This window comes from Strongylocentrotus purpuratus, unplaced genomic scaffold (assembly GCF_000002235.5).
Source record: "Strongylocentrotus purpuratus isolate Spur 01 unplaced genomic scaffold, Spur_5.0 spur5_scaffold_14, whole genome shotgun sequence".
Classification (NCBI taxonomy): domain Eukaryota; kingdom Metazoa; phylum Echinodermata; class Echinoidea; order Camarodonta; family Strongylocentrotidae; genus Strongylocentrotus; species Strongylocentrotus purpuratus.
In genome coordinates, this window is record NW_022145599.1 from 26,187,598 (window position 1) to 26,214,028 (window position 26,431).

A 26,431-nucleotide genomic window follows, 5' to 3' on the forward strand; every position below is an offset into this window, starting at 1 on the left:
TCCTCCCTTACTCTCTCCCTCTCCTAGGGGCCATTTCATAAAACCTGTCATCAGTGACAAATGACAATTTGTGTTATAAGCTACTGAAATCCTTGCTTCTGATTGGTTATCAACAGATTTGTCACTGATTTTTGTCATTTATCATTGAAAAAAGGCATTGTGAAACAGGTCCCTGGTCTAACTCATTACTCACCCCTTCCACCCCAGCTTCTTCTCCTCAGTCTCCCACTCTCTTAATCTCCCTAGAATGATTACAAGCAGTGACATGTACCTCAGGGTACTGCTCTAGAGAGTTGCCCAGAATTTCTTGGAGATTCTTTCTCCTGAACCTTTCCACACCTCCAGGAGCTAATCCTTAATGTGATACCACCCCTCACCCCCTCCAACCCTTCCTCTCCTCCTATCCTCTCCTGCCCCCCCCCCCCACCCCTCATCCTTTCCGACCCCACCTTAACCTCCCATGGACTATCATCCCAGCAATGACTTACCGTTGGATACTTCTCCAGCGATTTGTCCAAGATCTCTCTGAGACTCTCTCTCTCATGACCCTTTCCACACCTCCAGGAGCTAATCCTCAATGTTATACCACCCCTCGCCCCCTAGCTCCAATCCTTCTCCTCCTCCTATTCTCCCCTCCCCTCTCCCCCACCCCTCATCCTCCTCAACCCGATCAATGACTTACCGTTGGATACTGCTCCAGCGATTTGCCCAAGATCTCTCTGAGACTCTCTCTCATGACCCTTTCCACCTCCAGGAGCCAATCCTCCACGTTACCCTTTGGATAGAGGGTCTGTTCGAAAGGCACCATCTCACCGTCACTGGAGAACATCTGGGTAATCTTAAGATCATCTTCAAACCGCAGCTGCAAGGAGCAAGTGACAAGAATGACATCAACATGACAATGTTTTACCTTTTCAAATACTCTTCCAAAGTATTTTTACTTTGCTAATTTTGTATTAAAAAAACCACAGTGATATGTGGAGTTAACTGGGTGATCACTAAAATAGAAATAAATCAAAATATTGAGTTTGCAAGACTTAATCCTTTCAAAATTTGAGTATTACAGTGATAGTAATTAGCACTTCTTTCAATTAAAACAGATCAGCAACCCCCCCCCAAAAAAAAAAAAAATATCTTAATCTCAATATTGCAATTGTTTCCATAGTAGTATATCAGCCTGAATTATGGATAGAACATTGAAACCGAAAGTTGTTTTAAGAAGACATAGGGCCTGGTTTGGGTTATGGTCAATGACGGCCCAGCAATTAACGCAGTTAACCAAAAACAGCTAGGACTCACCCTGGCGATGTTCTCAAAGCATTTCCTGAGATGGGGCTGGACAGCCGTGGGATCTTTGGTCTGGGAGAGGATCTCAAGCAGCTCATCATCGGACAGGAAGTAGAACCTGGGAAAGGAGGCCCTCTTGGTCTCCAGGTACTCACTGAGACCCTTCTGGACCTGGTCAAGGAGCTTGTTGCACTCCTTCAGGTTGTCCAGGAGCCTGGCATCAGGACACAGGGAGATGACCTAATGGGCAGCAAGAAATACATGTATCAAATCAAGAGACGAGACTAGAAATTATAAAGCAAAAAAAAACGATCAAATAGTGAAATCTTTACCCAAAGTTTTACAATATATGTATATATACAGTAGTTAGGTTCAAAGACCAACCTGAGGATTTTCTTTTGCGTTCTTCATGATACGCCTCCACATACGATCCATGGTCTGGTATCGCTTGCCCTCCACAGGAAGCTGTCTGTTGATATCATCCGAGCTGAAGATGGGCTCCAGGTAAAGCCAGGAGCGCTGGCAGAGAAGCCATTCATCCAAAACATCCTGGAATAGAGAGGAATAGTAGGAAATGAATGAAACAGTGCTATCATTGGCTGCAGACAGTAAGTGGGCAGTCTGTGAAAGATTCCCCATATATTGCTGATTGTGTATGTAGAAGAGACAGCAAGGGTTACAATGTTGCCTCACAATGTGCATTAGTTAATTTATAGAGTGTTACATGTAGACTACTTAGCACTGAAAATAGATTTCTTACTACATGAACTAATTTCAAGTTTGAAAAAAATTAGATCAGGTGTTCTAACAACTGTGGGGAAACTACTCCCCTACAAGATTTTGTACTTACTTATGGTTACACAGAAAACACGTTTTCATTAAAATTGAAACCTCAGGAAGCATTGGCCTTACGATCTTAGAATACCTGATCATGCCTGTTATACAACAAGTTTATGCCTAAGGGACCTAGTTCTTAAGCTTAGGGACCTAGGTCTATAGCTAAGTGAGTAGGCAGTACGTAGTTTGGACATGCATGTCTCCTAAAACCCAATACCCTGGTTCAAAATTCCAGACTGAAACTCTTTCAAAGTTGAATATAGGTGGTCCCTAACAAGAATGCCAATCCCTGATTGATGCATATCTAACAATCTAGACAATAATAAAAAACAAACATCTACAGAAGGTCTTCATGCAGCGTACACTCTTAATTACCAGATAAATAATCACATTACCTGTTTTAAGGATACTTTTCACTTAATGGCCAGTAAAAACAAATAAGGTAATGAAATCAGTACGACATAATTTCCCTGTGATTTGGAACTCCATCCCCAAAGATGTTTATGAATGCAAGTCTGTTAATTCCTTTTTAAAAAGTTGAAGCAGTTTCTTTATATCAAATGTGTATACTTATTTATCTTTTGTGTATATTTGTGTTTTATGTTTTTTTATTTTTTTATTATTAATTTGTGTTGTTGTTGTTTATTTTTGCTTTACATTATGCTATGAATGCTTTGGGAACAACACTTGTACAAGGCCTAAAGGGCAGTATTTATGTAGTTCCCCATTTCATTTTCTAAATTTGTTTATGAATTATTTTTTATATTTTGTATGAATGTAATTTTTAATCGAGAATGAAATAAATGAGAATTGAGGTACACACTCACCTGTGTCATCCTGAGTTTTCCTTCCCATGTATTGATCCTCTCTTCAAAGGGTTTCTTGAAGGGTGAGAAGGACATGCTCTGGGTCATGACGATATGATCATCCAGCAGCTGGGTGCATTCATCGGATCCCTTCATGATGAACGTTCCTGTGTCCTTGTATGGCATGATCTCAAACACCACCGGCTTCCATTCGCCTTCCATCTTATCCAGAGCCTATAATTTCACAAAAATATCAGAGTCCAGTTAAAAATGGGCTTTTGAATTGAAGTTATTAATGGTGAGAAAAAAGGAAAGAAAGTCTTATCTGGAGCCTAGTTAGCCAACAATGGAGCAGACCTGCCAACCTCTGGAGTTCGAAAACTCTATTCTTTAATACCAAAAGTTGTATTTTACTGACAAAAATTGTATTTAAAACAAAAAACACAGATCAATGCCTCTTACAGTTCCTACATACTGGAAGAAGCATCTGAATTCGTTGTGAACTGAAATCGCTATACACAAAGATAACTATGCAATGCTTATTTTTTTTATTTTAATTTTAATTTTTGGTCATTATTAGGCAGTGGACATCAATTATTGGATGTTAATGATATTTTTTTTTGTCAATAATAAACTTGTTTTCCTCACTAGAGCCATAAATCAAATTACCTGACAAACACCCCTAAAAAGTAATGTTATTAAATCTAATAGCGGGGGGGGGGGGGGGGGGGGGGGGGGGGGGGGGGGGGGGGGGGGGGGGGTGGCGCAGACGTGTGTATAAAAGGAGCAGTAGTTTTGTTATGCTATAGAGGGAGCTTGTGCAACATAATATACTACCGTTACTGTATATATATATTAAATATGTTTCTTATGCAGATATAATGAGTGATTTCAAGTTGGGTGTTTAAGGCTGGTGTTAGTGTTTAATAAACACTAACACCAGTCTAAACACCGAAATGGAAATCAGCTGGTGTTAAGGCTTTGACCTCTGAATATCGTCAACTTCCGGTAGCTAGTGTTATCAATTTTGCAAAATTGTCGTCTGCTGAACCGACCTTTGTGGCTGGTGTTAATATTTTACGTCCAAATGTCCTATTCACTAACACTAGCCCCTAGGGATTAAGCAAATGTTGATTTCCAGTTCGGTGTTAGTGTTGTACCCGCACACAGTCAACGCACGAACGACGCCAATTTATTGTCTGACGATCAAATAAAAATATGTGAAACACGTAATTCATATATTCTTTCGTGTAAAATTAGTTATTTTCTAAGACCAGAGAAATAGGTGTAAATTTATTCTGTACTTTTCATGATATCCTTAGTTTTGATGTACTATTTTTAAATCATCGTCGTAAAATCAAGTATGTGGTGACGTCACGGCTGGTGTTAAGCTATCGATTTTGATATCGGTATCGGGCTCTTAATTTCATCAGCAAATTCTCCGCTCGATTTCAGAGCTCTTGACTGCTCTAAACACTAACACTAACACTAACACCAAACTTGAAATCACTCAATGTCTGTTTGGATCATTGGTTGAATATGCATGATGTCGTCATGACTGGTGTGTTCGATGAACCAATGAACATCCCCAAATTGCCGATGTGAGATGCTTGTAGGATACTTTACAGGACAGAATGGGCATTTTGCCATTTTCTTTAATTTTTTTTGAAAATCATATTTTATTGAAGAAAATCATACTGTCGCATTTACTTCTAAAAATCGAACAAAATATGATTAAATCTTACTGGTTGGCAGCTCTGATGGAGTGATATAGGGGGATTCAAACACTGAATGCTAAAATGAGCATTGAACACAATTTAATTCTTTGCTGCTATATTTTTTGGGGGGCAACATTCCAAGTTGCGTGGTAAAGTTGTTAACATTATTGATAACTGCTGTACCATATGATTTATCAAGCTTTGCCCGATGTTGAGAAAATAAATTTTTCAGTATTTTCAGACACAGAGGGTAATAGGAAATAACCAAAGGATACGACTAAATATGAATGATAGATATAGAGATGAAGGGAAAATGAGGAAGGCAGAGAGACAGACAGTGACATATACATACAAATTGACAGACATAGATAAGGAGAGCGGGGATATAGACTAACAAGAGGTCAACTTGCAAGAGACATAATGACAGAAAAACAAAGAGATGAAGAGTGACAGAGGATCAAGGAGTGATAAATAGAAAGTGAGAGAAAGAAAGTGAGGGGCACAGAAAAGTATAGAGTACAAGTTGAATATTATTCTTGAAGTAATTAATCTACCTGTTCAATGGAGTATTCCTTGCCAGCAATCTCTGCCACCTTGGCGATCTTATCAATGTGAGCCTCAAGGTTCATCTCCAAGCACTTGCTGAAGGTGAGAGAGGCCTTCGGGACCAGGGTGAAGCCCAGCTCTTTGGACAGGATGTCCCAATGACGGCTCCTCATTCCAGGGTTACGTAGGCCTTGGATGAGAGGAATGAAGGGCTTGAAGTCTTCGATCCATCCCTTGATCTTCTGTGCTACCATCTGCACACCTGCAACGGAAAGGAGATAGAAATGGACAGATCAAAGTCAATGATCATAAAGTTCCACTTTCTGACGAAGATGGTATCGAGAAGCAGATATGTATATGTATGCACTGGAGGAAGGGTCATTATAAATTCAATGTTGGCATCCAATAAGAGAACCATTGATCTTGATAGCTCATACATGCATTGTTATTAAATTCATGAATATCCATATTTAAACAAAATATGTAATGTTATTGCACAGCCAGACAAGAAGTCTGGAGTTTTGCAAATTACTGCTAATTAGGTAAAAATTACTTTTCAAGAATTTATTGAAGTTGTGTGAGATAATGCTGTTATCAATACACGTTTGAAAATACTTCATTTATTTGTTTTATCATCTACCTTTGGGAGCATCTTTCTTTTTTTCAGTAAAAGAAAAAGGAGACATGAAAACTGCCTGAAACTAAGTCATCATTATGAGAGAGTCTTACTCCTCAACCCAACTATCCTCCACAGACACCTACCTGGAATGTCTTTGAAGATCTTGACACACTTGTGGATGGTCATGAAGGAATCATTGACCTGCTTGTCACACTGCTCGGAGTCGATGGTGGTCAGAGGATCGGTCATCCAGCTCTCGTGCCACTTGAGCCAGTCGGAGATGGTGATCCAGAGGTTTTTGAAGGGGTCAAAGTCACGAACAAGCCTGTTCAGCTTGTCATACTGAAGGGAAGTGATGAAGATTAATTGAACTTTGTAAATAATGAAGATTAAATAGAACAGCTAGTACACAAAATTGCAGAACATGAATCAAACAATGAAAGTCAAGACAATGACTGTGTCAAATATCTCTTGTGATATAGTCATTACATCATATAATGATAATAATAATAATGATAATAACATTGATCATGATGATGGTGATAATAATAATAATAATAATAATAATAATGAGTTCTCGTATAGCGCTCTGGAGCTCCACAACACAACTCATATTCATAATGTGAAAATTATATAAAATTATTGGTATATCTTTATTATAGCAATGTCTTTTTCAATGCAAAAAGGCTGAAAACATCCAACGAGCTAAGGCATAATAATGAGTTCTCGTATAGCGCTCTGGCGCTCCACAACACAACTCATATTCATAATGTGAATATTATATAGAATTATCTGGTATATCTTGGTTATAGCAATGTCTTTTTTAATGCAAAGACCTAGGGGGAAAACATCCAACAAGCTAAGGCACATTCCTGAATTGATTCAAATCAGATAAACAAACAAAGATATGAAACAAGAATCTGTTGTCATACAGGAATGAGTGGAGGCTACAAGCATTAAATATAGTGAGGACATATAATGAGTAGGCCTATCAATACTTATAGATACATACATATGAGAACGAATCCGTTGAATTCCCACATGAAAACAACTGAAATGGATATATTCCTTTCGTGTCAAGTTCTGGAGAGAAATGACCCTCTCATATCCCTACTTAGAATTGATGTTTTGATACCCCTGGAAAAAAAAAGCAATTGCAAGGATCATAATACAAATTTAAATTCTAAAAAGGCAGAGTCCAACTCTACACTGGCTTTCAAGTTCATATGTGTAAAGCACCATGAGCATCAGAGCCTGACGGATACCGGCGCTATATAAATATCCATATTATTATCTTGCACTAAGTCAACTGACTTACATTGGTGACGGGCATCTCAAACAGACGTTCTCTGTTGTTGTACATTGCAGCAAGTTGTTGGCATTCCTTGAGCTGCTTGTTCACCCGACGCACCTCATTGGCCACCTCATGGGCCTTGCCGATGTCAGTGTGGGCTGCGAATCCAGCCACGACCATCTAGGGATCAAGAGAGAGACGATCTCAGAAAATTATTCTTTGAACAGATTCCAATCGTTTATTAATCAACAGATATAAAATTGAAGGAGATCTCAGCCTTGGAAATTAAATGCAAACCTTGGTCTGAAACGCATCAAAAAGTGTCATATGACGCACATAAACCTAGGTTTGTCTTCAAACCCCTTTGTGAATTTGGGCCATAATGTTTGTCCTACATAGCAATTATTAATGTAATGCAATTTGCATTCTGACTTTTGAATTACAATTATTCGTAACAGGCGAATGAACAAATTTTTAACTAGGCACTTAACAAAGATTGCGCATTAAATTTGATTACATTACGAAAGTGGTCTATTTCACCTGCCTCTCAACATGGTAAGATCAAGAGTGTTTGAACAAGACGTCTCCTGGCTGGCAGAAGGGCGTTAGCTCAAATTTCAGGTAAAAAATGAAGCGCTAAGCAGAAGGGCGTTAGCACTAAATCGCCTCAAACTTTTATAAAACTGACTTATTTCCGACAAAAATTTGTGGCCGAGTTCTACTATAACATTTCTATTAGTCTTTCAAGTTTTAAACCAATTTTCGGGACAGAAAGCAGTATAAAACTTAATTCGAAAAGTAGTTTTCAAGTCGCTCGCGCGCTAATGACCTTCTGCCAGCCGGGCGACGAAGTGATGAGTAGAAGCCACGTACCTGGAGACCATCAAGACGATCCTGGAATGTGTTTTGGTCTGTGACCTGGATCTTCTCAAACCGTTCCTGGTCCTCATCCAGCTGGACATACGTATTATCCATCTGTTCAGCAATCTTATGAGGCCAGCCTCTGGCATTCCATCTATTCAATTCAATTTAATTCAATGTTGGTTTTATTGTTTTTTTTTAAAAGCAAGGCAAAAGTCCGAGACTAATATTGCCAAATAATTACAGTCAAATACAAGAAAACATGAAGAAAGGTTATAAAATGTACATTGACATACTGTTACAGTAGTTCAATAATAACTAAAACGAAGGAAGTGACTTCAGCTACAAAGCATAAACAGGATGGACATAACTTATAGTGTTTGTTTCATCTTGTCTTATTATTATTATTTGACACCACCTATCACTGTCTCTTATATACCATTCTAATTTATCTCTCATTCCCTCTTTTTCTATCCCATGCAATCATCTTACATCATTATTAGTCTCCACCATTCAAAACAAGGATGATCTCTTGGCTGTAATCATCTACAATTCTTGCTCTACAGATCTGTTTCTTTTTCTTTCTCTCTGTCTGTCTGTCTCTCTCTCTCTCTCTCTCTCTCTCTCTATCTCCCTTTATTTTTCTCTTTCTCTAACTTCCTCCAATTCCCTATTTTCCCCTAAAGAACATTGCTTCAATCCATTTCAAGTAACAAGTATTGTGAATACCACATAGTTTTTTTTGTATACAGGAAACCAATGGAATTTGTTTAGAATTGGTGTAATGGAGTCTCTTGAACAAGCTCCCACTGTCAAATGTACGACTAACTTGACTGAAAATATACAGGGGGGTGTTTCACAAAGACTCTAAGTCGACCTTAACTTTAAGTTGGACTTAAGAATTATGGAGAGCCATTCGAAGCCTTAAAATAAAATATATTCAAAAGCAAATGTTCAAGTATTTTAGACTTTTCATAAATTCCACATCAAGAACATGAAATCTCCCCTGATTATTGGACAAGGTACAAAATATTTTCAACGGTGCTAACGGCTTTCCATAATTGTTAAGTCCAACTTAGAGATAAGTTCAACTTAGGATCTTTGTGAAACACCCCCCAGGAGAAGACATCCCCCTACTTACTTGAGATTGAAGTCATCGGTGGTGAGACTGTAGTAGAACTCTTCGATGAGCTCATAGTCCGTCATGGCCTTATCAATGAGTTCCTGGTGCTCCTTGAGTTTCTCTGGGATTGACTTCATCCACTCCTTCTGCTCTGACAGGTCCTCAATGCAGTTGGGTTTCTCGTACAGCTTCCTGGAGATATACTTGAATTCTTCACATGCCTGTCACAAGTAAAGCATTGTCAACTTGTTTGTAATTTTTATTCTTTAATTTCCAACAAAATACAATACATAATAACAAATACAATATAAAATGTATGCAAAACATAGTTATATTTGTAATAAACAAATCTGACAGTAATTTATACATTTGAGGAATACAAAAATTGAATTATTATTTTAACTGCATTAATATTTTGAGGAAATGGAGAGGTCCACTGAAAAGCAGAGCTTGTAAATTGTGGACCCCTCCTCATAGCATCATAACAAATACAAAAAGGAGAAATGAGCCACCATCAGAAAACCGATTCAAAGCTGTCTTAAATTGATATTGTGCAATTGATAACAAAACACATTTTCAGCCCCAAAACAAGTGAACCCCAACTCCTGAACAAATAATTTGTCATCCTTCCAAGCAAAACTTCCTGGCTAGGCTTTCAGTTACCGCAACTCTTGCAAGAAATATTAAGTTTCCAGATTTTTGAAAATTATTATTGTTCAGTCCCTAAAAATTTTCTGGCAATGTGAATGACAAAACTTACATCTTCAGCTTGGGTACGCAGTTTCTGGGCCAGGAGTTCCAGTAGAGCGTTAGCCATGGCCTTGCGCTTCTTGGACAGTGCCTGTCTGACGTTCTCCGTGCTGATGAAGAAGGGTCCAATCATGATGTTGGAAGGGATGGTGTTCTCCAGGAACTCCTTGCGATCCAGGTGCATCTCAATCTCCTTCTTGACCTCGGAAGCAGAGTGTTCCGTAGCATCGTACTCCCTGTTTAACAAGAGGACAGAATTTTTAACTCCACCATCATTATGATAGTGTCAGTATTTCCCAATGCTGTGGGATTGGATGTTTTATTTTACTCCCTGTTTAAAAAGAAGACAGATTATTTAATTCAACCATCATCGTTTAATGTAAGTATTTCCCAATGCTGTGGGATTGGATGTGTTATTCCCCTTATGGCCTTTCTCCATGCAACTACATCTCCCCAGACAATTATCAATCTTCCTAAGACAACTATCTACACTTGAAAACTACCAACAGGAAACTACCACCGAACCCTGTTTCTTTTCTAACACAGACTTATTTATCAAATTTAGGGTAGTTGTTTGAGGGTAGTTGTTGTGAGGGCAAAATTCAGGTGTATTCTTCTGGGAGGTAATATGCTATGCTGGTTGTCCAGGTTTAGATGTTTTGGCATAATATGTGATATTTATTTCTTACATCTCTAAGCAAGATTTTTTAAAGCTTCTAACTCCAAAGATATATAGATGGAGATGAAAATAGTGTAAAACATGCGTTGGTGGTCAATAGTAATGAAGAGAGCCTCATATACTTGATTTTTTTTAAATTAATTTTTAATAGCAGACAATCAAAACAAGAATAAACAAATATACATTTGTCATTATCCATCACCAAAGAAGCCCTGCAAGACTTACTTCATGTAGTCACTGAGTTCCAGGTTGTTGACCTCCAGGAACTGCTCATACGCTCTAGCGTATGCCCTGAGGGGAAAGAGGGACTTGCGGATGGCAGCTCGGATAGTGTCTCTCAGCTCCTCTACACGTGGCTCATGCTCACCAACGGACTCCAACAGAGGAGTGTCCGCCCAGGAGATGTCCTCTAGGACATACTAGGAATGGAGGTGGAGAGAGAATTGCAAAGATGTAGCATGAAAGGAACTTCATGTCACATTATAGGTAAAGACCAGTTTTAGAAACGCCCCCCCTCTCAAAAAACGAAATGGAAGCTCTTATTACCAATCATGTGAAAGAATATGTTTTGACTAATACGTGATGATACAAATTTTGCCGTATCATATCGATCCGGCCGGGATAGACATCGCTTAGTCCGATATACATCTTTCTGTGTACAGTGCTTGTAACTTTACCAAGACTGGGCCAAATTTCTTATCATTTTGATGATTCCAGAACCTTGCAGTACACACCAATACTGATATGCTAGATGATTAACCTTTTCTGATCGATTCCACGTTTCTTTCACGATGCAATCGCATGACCAGAACTGGTCTATACAGTGTGTACCTTTAAAGTACATGTAGGCAGCAATAAATCAATCAATCAACCATCAAGGCTCAGAAGAAAATTGTTAGAGTAAGAGATTTCTAAAAGAAAAGTCAGTCACTTATTTTCTAACACTTTTTAATAAATTGAAGACTACATCAAATTGTTGAGTAACTTCCTGCCGCATAATAAATGTTTATTTGTGTAAGTTTAAGCTAAATTCCTCAGGACAATGGTATTACCTTTTCAAGCTGGGGAACGTTCTGGGTGGCTCCTATGCCTTTGTCAAACAGTCCAGCCATAGACGGCTCAAAGTTGGTCAGGTTCGTACTGAAATGACTGCCCTCTTTGTCCAGAATCAGGTCAACTAGGAACAAGCTATTTCTCTTAGGCCTGAAAAGAAGTGTCATACAATACAATAATTAGGAATAAATCATTTACCTACATATCCGGAAAAAAAGTTCAAACAATTAAATACATGTAGCTGCAAGACAGCGACAAATTTCATAAATGGATGGGGCCGTGATTGGTGATTATAGTAACCATTTAGCAATATATTTGTCTTACCCACAAGCATTATAGCTACAACGTCTGTGGAAAAATGCACTATGAGATTATAAACTTCCCTTTGAATTAAAAATAAAAACAAATTACTTTCTGTATCAACATGTAATTGGCTAAGTAGATGGCAGCAAGTTCACACATGCAAATCTCTTGGATAAAATTGTTTTGAATTGACTAATGATACGGTCTCAACCCCATATATGAAACAAAATGTAAATGCATCTTTAAGAAATACAATGTTGTCATTCAGAACAACTGTAACTGGATTAAGCTTTTATGCGAACACTTCCAGCATTGGCCACTCAATGGCCTTCTATAGATGGCAGCATGTTCACACTTGAATATCTTTGGGATAAACTAACTTGTATGGACTGTTGATGAGGTCATCACCCCAGGTCATCTCCTCTTCAGGTAGCTCCATGACAGAGAAGGATGAATCGATGATCATCTGGGTGAAGTTCACCAGAGAGTCTTGAACCAGGTACCTCAGAGAATCCTGCATGCAAAAGGAGGATTGAAATTTTCAGTTGAAAGCCAAAACATTCATCGCTAAGTTCTTTGATTATTACCTTAAACCATTTATATATTCAGAATTATGTGACATAATCAATACGATACAATTTCTTGCCCACAAAAACATGAGAAAACTGGGCATCCATTGGAATTGAATAATCTAGAACTATACAATCATTAAGGAGAATGTGTAAAAAACACATATGGCTAGAAAAGTCAATTTGGATACTTGCATCATTGTAGGATTCAGGGATGGAGTGAGTATCGTGGACCCCCCCCCCCCCCCAAAAAAAAAAAGAAGAAACTAATCACATGATTGAGAAAAAAGTAATAAAGACACAGATGATCAAAGAAATAAAAGAGACAGCAAAACACAAATGCACACAGAAACAAAGAGAGACAGACAGACAAATAAAGATGTACACACAGAAAGACAATGAGCTACAGAAAGACAGTGAAGACATGAACAAAGAGAGAGACAGAGACTGACAGATACAGATACACACACAGAAGACAAAAGGGATAAAGACACACCAAGACAAAGTGAGAGAAAGAGAAAAACAGAGACCTTATACAGACAATAAAAATGCACAGCCAGAGATTCAAAGACATTGTCAGGAAGTCTGGAAAGGAGAGCATCTCTCACCTGCATGCAGAACTTGACCATCTCCATGAACTTCTTGAGTTTGGATCGTTGGTAGACCTCCCAGTTGGACTCATGAAGGTTGAACCATCCTTTCCCCACATCACGTAGACTGGTCCTGATGGCAGCACGCAGTGTGGTGATCCAGGTGTCCTTCAGGAACAGTTGCACCTGGACATAAGACGTGATTCATGGTTTAATAATAATAATAATAATAGACATTTCTATAGCGCCGTCTATCTAGAAATTCTATTCCGAGGCACATTTATTATTACCCCAGCTTTAGCCTAGCTGCCATTACGGAGCTCCAGCATTTCAAGGAATTAATTCCTGACAGGTACCAGTTTACCTCACCTGGGTCGAGTGTGGCAAATGAAGATTAATGCCTTGCCAAAGGATATTAGTGCCGTGTACGGGATTGAACCACGACCTTCAAATTACAAGTCAAGTGCTTAAACCACTCGACAACGACACTTCTCCATATTCATGTTCTGGTGATGGCGGTTATCAAAACTGTGTTCCTAGAGACTATGATGCCAATACTTACAATTCAGGGCCCTGTTTAATCAAACTTGTCATCATCAACAAGTTATATGTTCCGCGCCTAGAAACGTAGTATTAGGCGCATTATAAATGTGAGCTATTATTATTATTATTATAAATAACTGTTATAAGCTACTGAAACCATGGAATTTGATTGGCTGAGAGCAAATTTGTCATAGAAAATCAGCTTTTTTTTATTGATAACAAGTTTTACAAAACAGGGCCCTGGTATTGTTCAGAAAATATCAAACAATTGCATTCTTTTTTTTTAAATCAGATCAATACAAATGGAGATTTGAGGAATTATTATATTACCAAATCTTTTGGTTTTGTTACAAATTAAATCACAAATGGCCTTTGGCCTGCCATAGTCAATATCATTTGATGGCCCGCCAGTGATCCGTAGTTGATAAAACCCATTAGTCAGATTTCATTTCCGTTGTTGTTCCGACACATTACTCTCTTTCTTACGCCTAAGGCGTTTGGACCAATTTCCATTTAAAGGCAGTATGTACTAGTTTGGCCAGGAGGGATTAGACCACAGAGCTGGGTCACTGACAGATGGCTATCTCATCAACTCAGCTCTCACTTAACATAAGAAAAAGAGGATCTTGGGGGACCAGAGGTCACCAATTAGACATTTTTTTCTATACAGAGGGAGCAAGTAGCTACAAGTAGTACAGTGGTGCTTTAAAGCCTGTAAAAGATCTTCATCACCTGTACACTTTTGATTAAACTTTGAAATTACATCAAACGCAAAGAAGAGAATGCTTGACTAACCTGAGAGCTCTGTTGACTCTGGGTCTGCTCAAACTCCTCCAATCTCATGTACTTGGTCATTGGGACGTGGAAGAGAGACATGGCCGACACCTTGTTGCATTCCGCTCGCACCTTGTTGACGGCAAAGATAGCCTCCTCCCGGGTGAGCAACGAGTTGAAGGCAAAGTTGTCGTACTGCTCATCGAACGGGTAGGACGGGACATCAGGGCACATACCTGAATTATGATTATGAAGAATCAAATGGTAGTGTTTCTAGGTGCTTTACAAACTTAGTATTAGACTGGCTTAAGCCTAACAACCATGATTGTACACTCAATTTCCTTAGTACCAGGTGTGTGTGTGTGTGTGTCATTGGGTTTTTACAGACGTGTATCAATCAAATATGAATATTCACGTCTGGGGACCAACCTTTGATGTCACCCTCCAAAAGACGTTACCCATATACTTCTCTTTTATGGAGAGTGACTTCTAAAGAACACATACTTTTTTTCAATTTTGTTGCTCAATTAATGATTCCCACTTTCATCCAATAGATTTTTTGGGGGGTATTTATTTACCCTGGGATGCTTTAAAACCCAACATTTAGTTGAAGATATCCAAAAATAGTCTATAAGTTGAGCTATATCCAAGTAAACAAAGTAAATGAGAATCAAATCAAATAACACTAGCAGGAAGATTAACATATGTTACCAATGCAATGCATGGTAAATAAATACATTAATATTTAATCCAAATGTACTTACTCTATCCATCCCTTTTTCACCCCCAATTTTCCCTCTTTTAATTCTCAGCTGAAATGATTGCCTATGGCACGTAGACATTCTTATTTTCATGGAAAAATACACATTTGATAAAATTTTGCAATTTGGCTTTCTGGTGACCCTGCATTTATAAGATATAGCATTTAGGGTTAGGACTGCAACTGGGATTTGCAGTAGGTTAGGGTAAGAGTGAGGTCCAGGGTTGAAGATTGAAATTTGGCTTCTTTAAGAAATTGACAATAGAGCAATTAGCGCCGGTGAATAGGCGGGGGGGGGGGGGGGGGTCCAGTTTTTGAGGGAAAATTCAGCGCCGACTTAGGTGGTCGGTGAATAGGCAGGGGGGGGGGGGGGGGGGGTAAGAGCACTTTTTTTGTTCCCAATTCGTGAGAAAATATTTAGCAGCGATTCATCAAGCCGGTGAATAAGCGGGGGGGGGGGGGGGTGGGGAGGAAGGTGATGGAGAGGAGAACCACAATTTTTTGAGGGGGTGAAAATATAATTTTCTTCTTTTTTTGGGGGGGGGGGAGGGGTCAAGAGGTCCCCTTTTGTTTTTTGTTTTAAAAAAGGTTAAATTTACATTATCATCAAATTTTTTTTACCATTTTGGGGGGCTTGGGGGGGTGGGCCGGGCCTGAGAAATCGCCACATGGATCCGCACCTGCCTGAGTAGGAGTCATAGAATCTAGTTTCTTACCTGTCTCCGGAATTTCTGGAGTAACAAGTTCAGGTAATGTGACGAAAGCATATGTGTCTGGACTTTTGGAGACGATCCTATCGAAGGTGATCCTATTCATCGTTCTGCAGAACTCAATGTTGACCTCTTTCTCCAGGGTGTGTACGTAGTCATCAAGGCTGTTCACACAACAAAATGGTAAAACGATATAAATCAATAAATGAACGACAAACAAACTAACCAGATCTATAAGTACCTAAATAAGTAATAAATCTATGAATACATGAAGTGATAAACAAAAAAACTTTTAAAAATAAATAATGAAGAAATATATCAAGACTGATTTGACAAGTGAAAAAAGTGTGAATTATTATAATAATAAACAATGTAGAGTCTATGTGAAATAAAAATCTAGGCTCCCAGTTCTCAGAAATGATTGACAATGGCCTTTTTGATCATGACTTTTTTCTTTTTTCTTCATTGATTTTGCATCATAAATAAATAAATGTTTGAAAGCATCTTTATTTGTGACAATTTGGCAATTCTATAGCATTAAAGAAGAACATAAACTATCAAAAAGCCAATCGTTGTTGTTGTTCTTGGTTTTTAAGGCTGATCAATCTACAAAGATTATTTATGCCTGACAATATTGTTTTTTGAGTTGTTCATCATTGATTATTAGATGGCGCTGTTTCTGTTCCTCTTCAGTGGGTATCATGTACTGTGCAGCTTCCGTTTATTTGATGGTGCGGGCAATAACAGGGTGCGAGTATTTTATTAATAGGGATAAACTGTGCAGTGCTAAACTATACTTTTCCTTCCCTTCCTCTCCTCATTGAAACTTGTCTTTATACTGACCTTACAAGTGATGGGGCACCTGTGGCCCACTCTACCATACGTCTGAGACTCTCAGGGTCCAGCTCACCTACACCTTCCATGGGCATGCAGTCAACATAGAGGTTGTACCTGAAATAATCATTATATTGAAGTTTAAAGGTATATAGTTATAAGATCTATTATACATTATTCCACAGAAATTTCATGAGATTAGCAATACAAAAAATGGAATTACCAAGATATTCTTATTTTCTGGCAAAAAGACAAAAGCCTGAGACAATTAGGAAATGCAAAGTGGACAAAAATGATGTGATGAACATGAAAGAAAAAACAAGAGGGCTAATTGTCATAAAATCTCCAATTAGAAATGATGTGTTTCCTTACCTTGATAATGAAAGTTTTTTTAATGCTTGATGATTACTTATGTTTTTATACCGTCAGCTGATGAGGAGAGCATCGTACATTTAAGGCGCATTATCAAAATAACAGAATCTGCAGATCAATGCTATAACAAAGGACAATAGTGCTCTGCCAAGGCTTGAGCCCATGAGCTTTTAATCCCCATTGAAGGGTTCGAAAGATCCGACCACAAGGCCCGTACAGATGACACGATAGATAGCACTTTACCTGAGCAGTGCTTCTGTATGTTGTCTGACATGAAATGCCTTGCCCACTGCCATGGCAAAGCTTGTTGGGTCCTCAGCAGCAAACATCAGGCGGATTCTTGGGACCCAATACTGACCAGGAGATAGGACTGGCATCAATGGAAGAAAACCGATCATAGAAAAATTAAAAATTATAGACTATTAAGATAAGAAGCCATTTTTAATTATTTTTTCAACATTTTATTTTCGATCCAAGTATAACAAACTTTCAAAATAAACATAACAAATTGGCCATCTCACACAAAAAACTATACACCTCTTTCAAATAATTGAAAGATATTCAATTCTTTATATAATTATAGAGATGTTACATTACTGCAAAGACAAATTTGAATATTAGTTTATGAAATTGAACTTTTTCTCCTTCTTGTTATTTAGAACTCATGTCATTTATCTTCTACATCGTAAAAATACAATATGCACACAAGAGGGATACATACAGTGACTTCCTAGCACTGCCCTAGAATACAGGAACAAAGATACATCATTTATGGATTTGATAGTACATAGAAAATACCAAAGGCAGTTAGAAAACTACAGGACAAATACTCTTCATGCTTTGAAGAACACATGAAATCCACTACCGATTGTTTTTTTCTCAATGTATTCTTTGCAATAAATTGGGTCTCATCATTTTGAAGTATCATAAAAAGCCAAATCAGTTGCAAAGTGACCTCGTGCCCATTTTGTTAACAAATAGTGATTTAATTTTTTTCTGACCAACCTTTGCCATTGTTGCCGCCATCAACGACCACTTTGCCGGCTTTATCCAGGATACGGCCGTTGAGATCAGTCTTCTGGACCAGGTAGTGTTCAGTCTCAGGGTCAAAGGTCAGCATACCCACATCAAACCATTCATACTCAATGCTGGGATCTTTGGGGTCCACTGCAATGACAAAAGCATTGAAATTTTGTATTTTAATATCTCCTTCAGTACTGCTACCTTGATATAACTCTCCATATAAAATCCTGACAGAATTTGAGAGTATTAATTCATATAACATTACATTTGTGAAGCCTCCAAACCATTTTGGTACTGAATTAACATATTTCTTAATTAAGCTCGAAGAGTTTTTGTTTGGTGTACAGTACCAACTTTATTAAAATGTTATTGAGTGGAACTGAAATGAAAGAAGGTATAATAGTCATCTTTCACAACTGTTATGAGCCTCACTCATACCACAAGAACTTTATCTCATTATTTCTGTGAGGATCCCTCTGTCTCAAACATTAATCTGTAGAATTGCATTGGATTACAGAGTTGCAGTACATTTTTTAAAGAATTATGTGAACACTGGCAAAAAAACGCAATAACAAGTATCCATTTAATTTCATTGTTTTTCAACACAGAATATCTTGCTTCAGGCAATGGCAGTTCCAAGGCAAGTTTGTGCATTATTATCTAGAACATAGCTAACAAAAAACATAAAAAAGAAAAAGAAAAATACACTGGATTGACTTACATTCCTCTGGCGAGTCCCAGGCAGGAAGGAGGGCTCTCCCTGGTATTGGTTTCCTGCAGCCGTTCTCCTGTCCTAGATGCAGCCACTCCTCTGGGGTTCGACAGTCAAACTCCATATCGGTGAAGATATCTAGGGGCAGGAAGGGTGGGAAAGGGGCTGGATTAGAGCCCCCGGCCCCATTGAGCTTCACAGCCAGGTTGCCCTGGATCTGCTTGGGCATGAGCTCGCTGGTCTCGGCCCCGACCTGCTCCAGGAGCTGTTCCAGGTCCTGGCTCTGGTAGTCCCGCTTCCGTCGCTCGATCTCTATCTTGCGGGGGCAGCGGCCTGGTGGCACGAAGTACGGTAGCTGCACTTTAGGCTTGAATGACGCCTCTGGGAAATCCTATAATGTTCGAAGGAAGGAAAAAGAATTGCCTTGCCGTTACTTGATCATCATGATATCGTCTGTTTATTGCCAGAAGGGTGTTAACTATATGTTACAGTATATGGGTTTACACCCTTCTGGCTCTCAGCAGACTACATGCAAGTTTAGACAAGTCAGCCTCTCAAATCCTACTTTTAATAATAAAAATTATAAATATAGCCCAGCTACTATATAAAAAATACTCTACTGCGATTGATACAAAGCAACACATTATTATCCCAATGTCAAGCATAATGTAGATGCTAAGACTGTTGCAGACATTATAGCTCTTCACAAGATTTTGCAACAACATGATACGCCTTGAAAAAGTACTAACAAACAAGAAAATACATTTGATAAAGGCAGGGAACTTACAGATTTTGCTAGGATTTCACTTGTCGGTCCATATACTTGCTTCTCCATCTCCTTAGAGTACTCTTCTTGTGCTTGAGGACCTGAAAAGTGTGTAACCTTTGGGGTGTGCTGATCTTTGGCAACGTTCCACAAGACATCTTGTTGTGTTGGAGCCCCGCTAAGAACATTCTGAAATGTTCAAGGAATGAAATAATTTCATTGAAAAATAGCTAGGAATCGAGAGAAACTGAAATGACAACGGTAAAGTACAGGCAGCCATACAAACATTGATATATTTAAAGAATGTAATGATCCCCTTCCATGCTGACACAAACTTATTGATTTACAAAAAATAACCTCAGTCGATTTCATCCGTTGAATACTTTTCGCAAACATCTTGGGATTTGCTCATTTGAAATGAGTATTGATACAGGGTAAGATATCTGCTGCCTCTAGAATTTATTGGCTCTAGAGTTTTTATTGCACTTTGTATCCTTCAGAAATAAACAATAGAAATATCCAAATAAATGAGAATTTTAACCTTTGTGAGAAAATAACATTTTCTTACCCCAACTCTCTTGGGTCCATCACCACTGATGACATCTGAGTAGTAACCCCTCTGCTTTATCTCCGGGTACTTTGGCTTATTGTCTGTCTGGATTGGGGGTAACTGTGTTCTGTTTGCAGAGAAAGGCCTCCCGCCATCCCTGCTTCTCAGGGAATCTCTTGAACTCATGGTTGAAACTATATAATGAAAAAAGTTTTAGAAAAATAGAAGAAGAAAAAAATTAAATCACCATCATCCTGATACTATACCATAAAATTTTAATTCTTTTTGGAATTTCAACCCAATATAAATTCCTTTGGTGTAGACATGTGGATGTTTGAAAAGAAATGCTACAATACATTTCTAATACTCTATATTGTGAGAGTCTCACTGTCTGTCAATAGTGTCATAAAAATTAATTCAGAAATTAAAAATTAAAGTTCATACAGGGCTGAACACATTCTATGTCTAGTCTAGAGATTATTTTACATGATTCATTTAAATCCACTGTTAGATCTTAATATTATCAAGCCTCTAGACATAAAAAATATTTGAAACTTATAGGCCCAAATTCGCAAAGGAGGTTCAGATTTAACCCATGGTTTAAACCCTCATTTACATAACCCATGGTTTAAAATAAGGGCAAAATAAGCGCAACACAAGTTTATGTAAATGAGGGTATAAACCATGGGTTAAATCTAAACCTCTTTTGTGAATTTGGTCCATAAACTTTAATGCTATAACTAAAAGTCAATTGCAAGGAGTGAAAATGGCAAGGAGTGAAAATGGCAAGGAATAAAATTGTCATGCAAAACGTGGTTTATATACATGTACCTGCAGCATTTCATACATTCACACTTTTAGTGTACACTTTGATGTTCTCGGTAATTTTCCATTACGCGACTCATTCATATTCATTGATTCGCGCACCATGGTTCGGCGTATTGTTTCCACCCCACGTATTTCAACACCCCAAGGTTATTTTTTCACTCCTGCATCCATTTTCAGTTGAGTAAACACATCTCTGTGATCTTCTCTCCGCACTCGAGAATCTTCCGTGCTTCATGCACCTCTTGCATGGCATGTCAACTTTTTCTCTGCCGTCTCCAGTGAAATGTATAAATCAGGACCGACATGGCACTTGATTCTCAGTGCAATAATAAATAGATCTAGATCTAGGCCTATTCGTTTCTCATTCATCATCATTTCGGATTCATATTATTTGCGGACTTAGTGACTACACTTGCATTTGCAAGTGTATTTAATTAGTCTAGACCCTCTAGACGTAGAATCTAGACTACATCTAGGGTCTACTAGACCTAGATATACCTCAATAAAATAACGAAAAGGGAATACACTTTATCATGTTTTTTTTGTTTTTATCTTTGCAACCTTGCTTCCTCGTAGCTAAAATAAAAATAGAGTTATGTTGTGTGACGCCAAGACTACATGTAGATCTACGCAACAGCAGCCTGGGATCCCCACACAAGTAAAAACATACAGTCCATTGAAAGAGTCCAGAAACACGCTGCAAGATTTGTGACAAACACCTACGGCAGAGACACTAGCAAGTAGCATCACCAACATCCTCTCCTTGCTAGACTGGCCATCTTTGCAAGAAAGGCGCAAAAAACACTGTCTCTCCCGTCTCCACAAAATGATGTACGGGCACATGGACGTTGACTATCAAGACTACACCCAACCTAAAACGACCAGAGATAGAAGAGGGCATAACAGGCAATTCCAACAGACCCACTCAAGAACGGACACATTCACGAACTCTTTCTTCATGAGAACGGTGCGTGATTGGAACCAGCTTAAACCGGAGACTATCGCCCACACTGTCACTGACCCTGTCAAATTCAAAATTGCCCTACCGTCCGTCCCCCCCCCCCCATCTACAAATTAATACACCCTACCCGCACCTCCAGTTCAAACTCAGACGAGTATTTTGGAGGACCAACCAACCAACCAAGAACCAAGAATCAGTGAACACGCCAAACCAATCTGCACTCACAGTCACAATACACCTCACATTGAACACTCACACCAAGTCATGAAGTACAGCACATGGGACTACACAGTGCATTTATCGCTGATTGATTGCGGTTAAATTGTGGCATCAGGCCACAGAACGTGAACAATTATCAAGAACATACCTAATTACGTATCATTCTACTTCCTGATAATGTCAAATATAACTCTGATAACGTTGCAAGTTAATTCAGGATCCAATTTCGAACTTATTTCTTGTTCGGCGATTTTTAGTCGACTTCGTTCGAACATTTGCCGATAAACGTACGCGTCGTGATCGAGTTGGTTGCTAGGTTATCAACAATATAATCGAAATCGGCATTGCGTGCATATTAGGCCAGCTCAGCGGCCGCGGTGTCGGAGGCTGATTCACAAATTAACCGTGGGCCCAGTGATAGGTTTATGATAGACTAGCAATTTCGAAGAAGAAGAAGAAGAAGAAGTATAAGTCGATGAAAATGAAACCACTTTGGCATATTGTAATGTATTGAGGGTATTTTGACAAAGATTTTTTTATTTAAAATGAGTGCGATGCACTAATGCGGCCAAAATGCTAAGTTGCACCTTTGCGTCGCCGAGTTTGGGTCATAGGCCACCATGGCTCTTAAATGTTGGTTTGAATGGGAAAGCTTTTTGAAATGTTATAATAGCAAGTATATGGTCATTTAGGTTTCTCCAAGCTTTTGCATTTTTATTATAACCCTTTTTTCTCTTTGAACTTTATGAAAATTATTGTGGAAAAGAAAAGAAATAATTGGAACTTTATATGCAGGCTGAACAAGGAAATCGTAAAAACTTTATGTGCGATTTGTTTAAAATGTGAAACTATACCGGTAATTGTGTGTAATATGTGAATATTTTTCTTCTGTAAATATGTTCATTTGCAAATAAATTTATATGAACATATTTGTAACCGTGTATGGAAATATTAAAGTTCACTTGCAAATTTATTTAGGCCTATGTGGAGATTAAATGTAATTTTATGTAATGTGTTATAAATTATGTGAAATTTTCTTTCATGAAAGAAGAGAATGAAAACCTATGAAAACAACATGTCGGCCTTTGGCGTGAGGGGGGGGGGGGGCACAGGTCGGGGCACGTACAGATGAAAGTGTTTAAGTGATCCATGTCACCTATCTGTATCCATTCATCCACCTATCTATCTATGTCTCTATATATCACACACACTCTCTCTCTCTCTCTCTCCCTCTCTCTCTCTTTCTCCCTCTCTCTCTCTTTCTCTCGATCTCTCTCTCTCTCTTTCTCTCTCTCTCTCTCTCTCTCCCTCTCCCTCCCCCCCTCTCTCTCTCTCCCCCCCCCCCTCTCTCTCTCTCTCTCTCTCTCTCTCTCTCTCTATCTATCTATATATCTATCATTTTATCTAGATGATCTTCACCGTACTCTCATTATATTTTGTTGTCTGGCATGTTCCAATTTATTTGGAGGTGGGAGGTGGAAGCACAGGTGCACAGGTGAACTGCTTAATTGATCCATTTTGACAAAATCAAATGATGATCCGAAAATTATAGTTGACGGTCGGAAATATAAGTTCCCTTGTGGGAACTGTGATAAGCCAGTCAAATGTAATCAACACGGCCTTCTGTGTTCTAATTGTAAAAAATAGTTTCACACTAATTGTCAAGCTATCAGTTTTTCAGAGTACCGCAGGTGATTATGAATGCCCTGATGAGAAGGGGAATTGTTTAACATGTTGTCTGCCATCTTTTTGTGACTCATTATTTACTGACGATTGTCAAGAGAAAGAAAGCCAAAGTGAGGATAAACTAAAAGAAAACTATTTTAAGGTAACGCGCGTTACACCTGAAAAGCAAGCGATAGCAAGAATAATTCAGTCAAACCTCAGATATGAAAACACTTCTCTTTATCAAGAATTTGAAGAAAAGTTTAAAGTTAAAGGTCTTCATTTTTTACACCTTAATGTGAGGTCTATCCTAAACATATCGGAACTTAGAATTCTTTTTAAAAGAAAAAGGCTGTCTATTATTGCTTTCACGGAAACATGGTTAAACAATTCCATAAATGATGAAGAAATTGAAATAAACGGATATAAAATCATACGCCAGCATGATCGATCCTCTGCATGGTTCTGGAGGTGGTGTACGTTATAGTCATTCTACAAATTCATCATTATTTTCCTCTTCTTCCTCCACCTCTTTTTCTTCTTCTCCTTCCTTTTCTTCTTGTAGTTATTATCATTTCTGTCATCAGTTCAATGCTGTTATTATTATTATCTTTAATAAACAATATATATGTTCATTAGAGAGACAACATTCAACATTATTCATCGACTCCGTTTTGGAGTCCTTGGACTTAACCAAGATCTCCTTAGATTGAGAATTCATGCTACTGGTTTCTATAATAGATGCCCCAGTGAAATAGAGACTGTAAAACATTTTTTAATACATTGCCCTAACTATATTATAGAAAGGGCTATGTTTTAATAAACGAATCCCATCCGGAAAAAAATTATGGAATACTTAAAAAAGAGTGAATCCAGTATACAAAAAGCTGTAGTACGGTTCGTTCACAGAACGAAACGGTTCCCTATCAGGAAGTAATACCTCCCTTGAACATAATACAATACTATAAATATGCTAAATTACACTAGTACATTAAAAATATAATAACATAATGTAATAAGAAAATAAAATAAGAACAGTAAAACATAATACAATATTATAATATGATATATTACACTCAGTACATTAAAATATAATAACACAATGTAATAAGGAAATAAAATAAGAACAGTAATACAATATTATAAATATGCTAAATTACACTCAGTACATGCAAAATATAATAACATAATGTGATAAGAAAATAAAATAAGAAAAAGTAACAACAATGATAAATGGTATGATAAGATTATTGAATATAGAGGCTTATGTATAGGTAATATCTTATATACATATTTATGTATGGTGCACGCAGGGGCGGATCTAACTTTTTGCTAAGGGGGGGGTTGACCTATAATGACGCTGCGGAGCATCCTCCACGAGCCGCGAAGCGGCGAGCCGATTTTTTTAGGGGTCATTTATTTGAACCCCGTAAGTGATGTTTTCCTGGCATCTATTAACACAATGGAGACCATAAACAGCAGTGCATGATAACGTCTTTTTAAATCAAGTAACAGTTAAATACACAGTTATATCCAGAGTTATCATGTGTTTGGTTAAGTTACCAGATGAGTTGAATATCTTTTCACAATATTTGCACTTGAAAGGGTTTCTCTCCAGCGTGCGTTCTTTTTTCTTTCTTTTTTTTTTTTTTTTTTTTTTTCTTCTTTTTTTTCCCCCTTTTTTTTTTGTTGTTTTTTGGGCCGCCCAAGGGGGGGTCTGTTTGCTTCCATATTGCTTGTCACTACACTCAGACCAGACTGATAAAAAAGTGAGCAACTTGAACAAGTAATCCAGGAAATGAGCAGCCCAGTTCAGCGTGCGTTGCCAGGTTAAATCTTCACAAAATCCCCACCCAAACGACACTTAAAATATCCCCAAAGTTGCCAAATTTTGACAGAAAATCCCCAAATTCGTTTTTCATAAAACTCAATATTATTTCATTCCCAAATATTTATTTTTCATCCCCAAAGACTTCAACAATCCCCCAATTTTTTTTTTTTTTTTTAATGTGGGGATTTTGGGGATGAGAATCGGCAACGCTGGCCTAGCTTGTCACTTCGGCGGTGGCCCGTGTCCTCAAAAAAGCTGATGGGGGGGGGGGGGGGCAAGGGACTCTGTGACATTTGTTCGCCCAACCCCCCCCCCCCCCCCCCCTCCCCCCAAAAAGAAATAATAATAATAATAATAATAATAATAATAATAATAATAATAATAATAATAATAATAATAAATGAAATAAATACATAGAAATAGAATAAAATAAAATTACAAGTTTTAAAAAAAAGATAAGATTTTAAAAAATGGTCCCCGGATTTTTTTTTTTTTTGGGGGGGGGGTTGCAACCCCCCCCCCCCCAACCCCCCCTCTAGATCCGCTTCTGGCACGGTATGTGATATAACAAATAATCTGCACGTACTGTTAAGAAACACTAACAAAGCCCATGAATGTTTTGCTTACGATATTATTTTTCTATACTATCTTAAAAGATAGATAAATATAACACGAAATAAATATATTTTTCAAAAATACAAAAATGAGAGATTCATTCACCCTATATTTAGTAGGCTACTAAATATATCTCTCTAGGGATATGGGTATATCCATCATCCACCCGAGTCTAGATATTTCTCTATATTATCTAACCATCTATCATTTTCATCTAGTTTTCCCAGACTCTC

General features: G+C 38.1%; 1 protein-coding gene across 2 annotated transcripts in view; it reads right to left on the reverse strand.

Moving 5' to 3' along the window:
• The window catches only part of LOC589850 (dynein heavy chain 1, axonemal), a 76,025-nt gene extending 53,622 nt beyond the window's left edge, over positions 1 to 22,403 (reverse strand). For both annotated transcript variants that reach the window (XM_030984574.1, XM_030984575.1), the window contains exons 1-23: positions 22,236 to 22,403; positions 20,098 to 20,273; positions 19,551 to 19,718; positions 18,773 to 19,154; positions 18,034 to 18,195; positions 17,272 to 17,398; positions 16,666 to 16,773; positions 15,829 to 15,986; positions 14,374 to 14,588; positions 13,054 to 13,221; positions 12,257 to 12,390; positions 11,573 to 11,723; positions 10,746 to 10,939; positions 9,852 to 10,077; positions 9,110 to 9,312; positions 7,981 to 8,122; positions 7,132 to 7,287; positions 5,957 to 6,155; positions 5,203 to 5,456; positions 2,952 to 3,164; positions 1,672 to 1,836; positions 1,300 to 1,527; positions 683 to 862 (exon numbers count right to left, since the gene is read on the reverse strand). In XM_030984574.1, coding sequence (XP_030840434.1) covers positions 683 to 862; positions 1,300 to 1,527; positions 1,672 to 1,836; positions 2,952 to 3,164; positions 5,203 to 5,456; positions 5,957 to 6,155; positions 7,132 to 7,287; positions 7,981 to 8,122; positions 9,110 to 9,312; positions 9,852 to 10,077; positions 10,746 to 10,939; positions 11,573 to 11,723; positions 12,257 to 12,390; positions 13,054 to 13,221; positions 14,374 to 14,588; positions 15,829 to 15,986; positions 16,666 to 16,773; positions 17,272 to 17,398; positions 18,034 to 18,195; positions 18,773 to 19,154; positions 19,551 to 19,718; positions 20,098 to 20,265 — 4,101 coding nt within the window. In that variant the 5' untranslated portion in view covers positions 20,266 to 20,273; positions 22,236 to 22,403. The remainder of the gene's footprint in view (positions 1 to 682; positions 863 to 1,299; positions 1,528 to 1,671; positions 1,837 to 2,951; positions 3,165 to 5,202; positions 5,457 to 5,956; positions 6,156 to 7,131; positions 7,288 to 7,980; positions 8,123 to 9,109; positions 9,313 to 9,851; positions 10,078 to 10,745; positions 10,940 to 11,572; positions 11,724 to 12,256; positions 12,391 to 13,053; positions 13,222 to 14,373; positions 14,589 to 15,828; positions 15,987 to 16,665; positions 16,774 to 17,271; positions 17,399 to 18,033; positions 18,196 to 18,772; positions 19,155 to 19,550; positions 19,719 to 20,097; positions 20,274 to 22,235) is intronic.
• Between the last annotated feature and the right edge of the window lie 4,028 nt (positions 22,404 to 26,431).